General features: G+C 46.3%; 1 protein-coding gene across 1 annotated transcript in view; it reads right to left on the bottom strand.

Annotated features, from left to right (window-relative positions):
* lrp4 (low density lipoprotein receptor-related protein 4) overlaps positions 1-5,000 on the bottom strand; it is a 99,446-nt gene that overhangs the window by 56,042 nt on the left and 38,404 nt on the right. Inside the window, exons 6-8 of the mRNA XM_083653319.1 lie at positions 2,798-2,917; positions 1,748-1,873; positions 272-397 (exon numbers count right to left, since the gene is read on the bottom strand). Of these exons, the coding sequence (XP_083509445.1) occupies positions 272-397; positions 1,748-1,873; positions 2,798-2,917 (372 nt within the window). The remainder of the gene's footprint in view (positions 1-271; positions 398-1,747; positions 1,874-2,797; positions 2,918-5,000) is intronic.

Raw genomic sequence — 5,000 nt, 5'->3', positions numbered from 1 at the left:
CGATGTAATGTTTCCAACTACAGTAGTTTAATGGTGATAAAAGTCGAGTACAACTTCTCATCTTTCTAGTGACATGTCATTTTAATCACTTTAGATTTGTCTTTCCCCAGAGTCGTAAAAAGGACACTGCTATCGGCGGTCATTTAGCATGGCGCTAGGCTGGCCCTGAGTCCATGCTAACTTGTTATGATTTATGAAAAGTTATGAAAATATAAAATTGATTGATTGATTGATTGATTGATTGATTGATTGAATTATTGATTGTACTCACGGCAGTCCTGGTGCGGGTGTTCGTCAGTACCGTCTCCACAGTCGTTGACCTCGTTACACACCTTCCTCTGACCGATGCAGCGGCCGTTCCCACACAGGAACTGGTCTGGAGCACAGGGGGGACTTTCTGTGGGTTTCAGGAGAGAAACACTCACTTTTAGGTTGGTTTATTTTGATTCAAACTCTGATGTTTGCACTGGAAGGTTTCTGCAAAAGCAGGCCGATAGCACACGACTTTTCCATCAAAAGAAAACATCCAAACTCAGATCGTCACATCAGATATCAGCAGCATTCCAGGGGTTATTGACTCTTTTGGTGAACCCACTTTCCCTCAGCTTGCCTCGTTTACTTCTGTTAGTGATTTCCTACATCTCCCAGAATGACTTTTGACAACCTCCAGAGTAAATTGGGCAGTGTAAATTTGTTCAGCTGTGGGTAAACATGTAGGTGGAAAGAGACCGATAGTAATAAAAAGCGCAAAGAGACTTTTTCCAGTTGACAAAAAGTGGGAGTTGCTCCCCTTACTCAAACCCCAGCCTGTCTCTCTGCTGCAGTGCATGCTGGTCTCTCTCCTCCTCCTGTAGGTGGAGGAACTGCTCTCTCTCCTCTTCTATGATGGATTTCTCTCCTGTGTGATTGGTGAACGTCTCTCGGTGCAAAATGGCGGCTCTAGAAAGAAGCCCTCTCTCTTTGATCCTGAGGGACTGAGTGACACCAAAACGTGACGTTGACATCCTGGAACATCTTCTCATATCAGACTCCACTGGTGTTGCTGGAAACATCTGGAGGTGACGATTGGACAGTTACAGTCTCCACCAAGAAGGGAATCCAAACCACTAAATGATGCCAAAATGCAAGGTCCGTCGCCAATAGCGGTTTTAACAAGTTCCATCTTTTGGTTGGATTTTCCATCAGTGTCATTGAGATCAGACTCTGCTCTGCCATTCTTGTGATGAGGTTGGTGGCAGCTGGAAACAGCTTCTTCTTCCTCCTCTGAGTGGGGACAGAGACAGCCGCTTCTGCCTGAACGCTCAGCGGGGACAGCCACCTTCTGCACGTTAACTCAACTCTATCTCAATATACAGGCCGGGGGTTTGAGTCTGTCCCCCCCTAGAGGAGGCCCGCTGCACGGCGGGCGACTGCCAAGCCGTCACCTGACTGTTTCAATGCAACTCTGTGACGTCCGACAAAAACAATGTGGATTCATGAGCAGGAAGGAGGCTGTGTGAGCGGTTGCCATGGCTACAATTGAAAGCGGTGTTATATTTAGCTTTAGAAAAGAAGATGACGAGCGGGCGTCCGGGCAGTGCAGCGATAGATTCCCTGCCTGCCAACACGAGGGTCGCAGGTTTGAGGCCCCGGGCCGTGTTGCCTCCGGCTTGGTCGAGGTCCTGCTGACCGGGACAGCAGGGAAAATTGGCCAAGTACAATTGGTGAGAAAACAGGGGGGGGGATCAGGGGGGGACTGCAGTCTTACCGGTTTTCTCACAGCCCTCTTCATCACTGCCGTCTGAGCAGTCGTCCTCGCCGTCGCATCGCCATGACAACCGGACGCAGCGTCCAGTTCCACAGCGGAACTGGTCGGCTGTGCACATGGATGTGGCTGCGCGCGCGCACGCACGCACGCACGCACACACACACACACACACACACACACACACACACACACACACACACACACACACACACACACACACACACACACACACATACCACCACCATCATCACATTACCAGTTATGAGTCACAATGTAAGTAAAATTGAGTGAAACAAATAATGGCTGGTCAATACTTATCAATAGCTTGAAATGAACACAGCCTCAGGTAAAGTAAAGTAAAGTCCCACTGATTGTCACACAATGTGTGAAATCTGTTCTCCGCATTTGACCCATCCCCTGGGGGAGCGGTGAGCGGCAGCAGCGCCGCGCTCGGGAATCACATGGTGATTTAACCCCCCAATTCCAACCCTTTGATGCTGAGTGCCAAGCAGGGAGGCAATGGGTCCCATTTTTACAGTCTTTGGTATGACTCGGCCGGGGATCGAACTCACGACCTCCCAGTCTCAGGGCGGACACTCAGACCACAAGGCCACTGAGCTGGTACTTTGAGATATGACAGAATTTTTCATTGACACCAGGGCAACCTTAGGTACGCATGCCGGCACTGTGGCACCTGGTAGCTTAGCCAATGGCACACTAGCAATACACGCCCTGCTATTTACGGTAGTTTGATAGATTTGATAGAACTGTGCATATCATTTGTAACCACAGGGGGTTAAAAACAACAACTATTTGTTAAATGTGTTGCTGATGAAGGATGGCAGCCTCCTTGTACAGTAGGCCTATTCGTGCTATCATATTATATAATCACAATGTCCTGATTATCCATGTTTCCTATATGGATGCAACAACAGATCTGTTGGATATTAACATTAAGAAACGACACTTCATAAGAAAAAGGTTGCCGACCCCCCGAGTCCCACTAAAAGCCCTATAAAGGAGGCAGTACGCATCAAAGCAGGAACTCACTGCAGTTCTTCTCATCTGATTGGTCGTCGCAGTCGAACTCGCCGTCGCACCTCCAGCCAGCGTTGATGCACATCCCACTGCTGCACATGAACTCAACTGACCTGCAGGGCTGGTGAGAGGCTACACACACACACACACACGCACACACACACGCACACACACACGCACACACGCACACACGCACACACGCACACACGCACACAGACACACAGACACACACACACGCACACAATCGTCGTCAGTTTCACATTTGACAATAACATCAGGGTTGTAGTGGAGGTTAAACAGTTTAGCACCTTTTCAGACAGGAGAAAAACACATTTGTGATAAATTCATAGTATGCATTATAACCAGGCTCTCTCTCAAAGGAGAAGAGCCTGGGATCTGTTACTGCTCACTTAAAGCCCAGTTTAAACCAAAGATTCACCACCAGACAAGTTGCAACTTGCAACTACTTGCAACCAGCCCGTGTGACTGACTTAACGGCCCGGAGTCGAGATGAGTTTACACCGTTTACACCGCTGCAACTTTCCCCTGCAACGTTCCCAAACGGTTTTATCTCGTTACGAATCATTGGTGTAAACTGGGCTCTGGTTTTCCTGGAGGATCGCCCCGCTTGTTTGTGCTACAGTGTTATCGTTTCCCCCATAGAAAGATTGTTTTATGCTTTGAGTTATTTTTTATTTTTGTGTATTAGCTACACATCGCTAAATAAAACTCGCATCACGTTTTTTTTACTATGATGCCCCTGTTTTCAGAGCAGAATTGTTCTTTGGAGCACAGAGCGTTTCCGTAGCCACCGGATCTGTAACTGCAATTTTCCGCTGTTTACCGGACGGACAGATGCAAAGCTTTTCATGCTTTCCATCAAATAGATAGATTAAAACAATAAATGGATTGAAACAATAAATGGATTAAATGGTTTAATCCGTTGATTTTGAAAGTAGTGCAGCATAGCAATGACCCTTTATACCAACGACAGCAGCAATTCTACAATGATCAACTCATCAAAACAACAAGCAAACAATGAAAGAGAAGAGTGAAAAACAGTGTAATGGGTAAAAGGCCATGTCAAAAGTTAAACAGAAGAAGTTTTGAGCTGGTGGGAGAGGTTTAGATCATGTGGTTTTCAAGGCGGGGGAAAAAGCATAAATAATGTTTTTTTCTTTCTTTCCAGAAACACAAGTGTTTTTTGTTTACACTGGTGGTTTGTCTGCCTTGTGATGATCCCTGCCTGCGCGTCACGGTTTGCCCTCGTTTGAGTTCCCACCGCACCGCCGCCCCCATGGCATCACATCAAAGACTACAAGACTACAATACTGCAGACTGCCATCACATCAAAGACTACAAGACTACAATACTGCAGACTGCCATCACATCAAAGACTACAATACTGCAGACTGCCATCACATCAAAGACTACAAGACTACAATACTGCAGACTGCCATCACATCAAAGACTACAATACTGCAGACTGCCATCACATCAAAGACTACAAGACTGCAGACTGCAGACTGCCATCACATCAAAGACTACAATACTGCAGACTGCCATCACATCAAAGACTACAATACTGCAGACTGCCATCACATCAAAGAATCAAAGACTACAATACTGCAGACTGCCATCACATCAAAGACTACAATACTGCAGCCTGCATCACATCAAAGACTCAAAGACTACAATACTGCAGACTGCCATCACATCAAAGACTACAAGACTACAAGACTGCAGACTGCCATCACATCAAAGACTACAAGACTACAAGACTGCAGACTGCCATCACATCAAAGACTACAAGACTGCAGACTGCCATCACATCAAAGACTACAAGACTACAATACTGCAGACTGCATCACATCAAAGACTACAAGACTACAATACTGCAGACTGCCATCACATCAAAGACTCAAAGACTACAATACATCAAAGACTACAAGACTACAAGACTGCAGACTGCCATCACATCAAAGACTACAAGACTACAATACTGCAGACTGCCATCACATCAAAGACTCAAAGACTACAATACTGCAGACTGCCATCACATCAAAGACTCAAAGACTACAATACTGCAGACTGCCATCACATCAAAGACTCAAAGACTACAATACTGCAGACTGCCATCACATCAAAGACTACAAGACTACAATACTGCAGACTGCCATCACATCAAAGACTCAAAGACTACAATACTGCAGAC

The sequence above is a fragment of the Poromitra crassiceps genome (genome assembly GCF_964638095.1).
Source record: "Poromitra crassiceps genome assembly, chromosome: 16".
Classification (NCBI taxonomy): Eukaryota; Metazoa; Chordata; class Actinopteri; order Beryciformes; family Melamphaidae; genus Poromitra; species Poromitra crassiceps.
The sequence above is the reverse complement of the archived record's forward strand: the minus strand, read 5'-3'. Positions and strand labels throughout refer to the sequence as shown.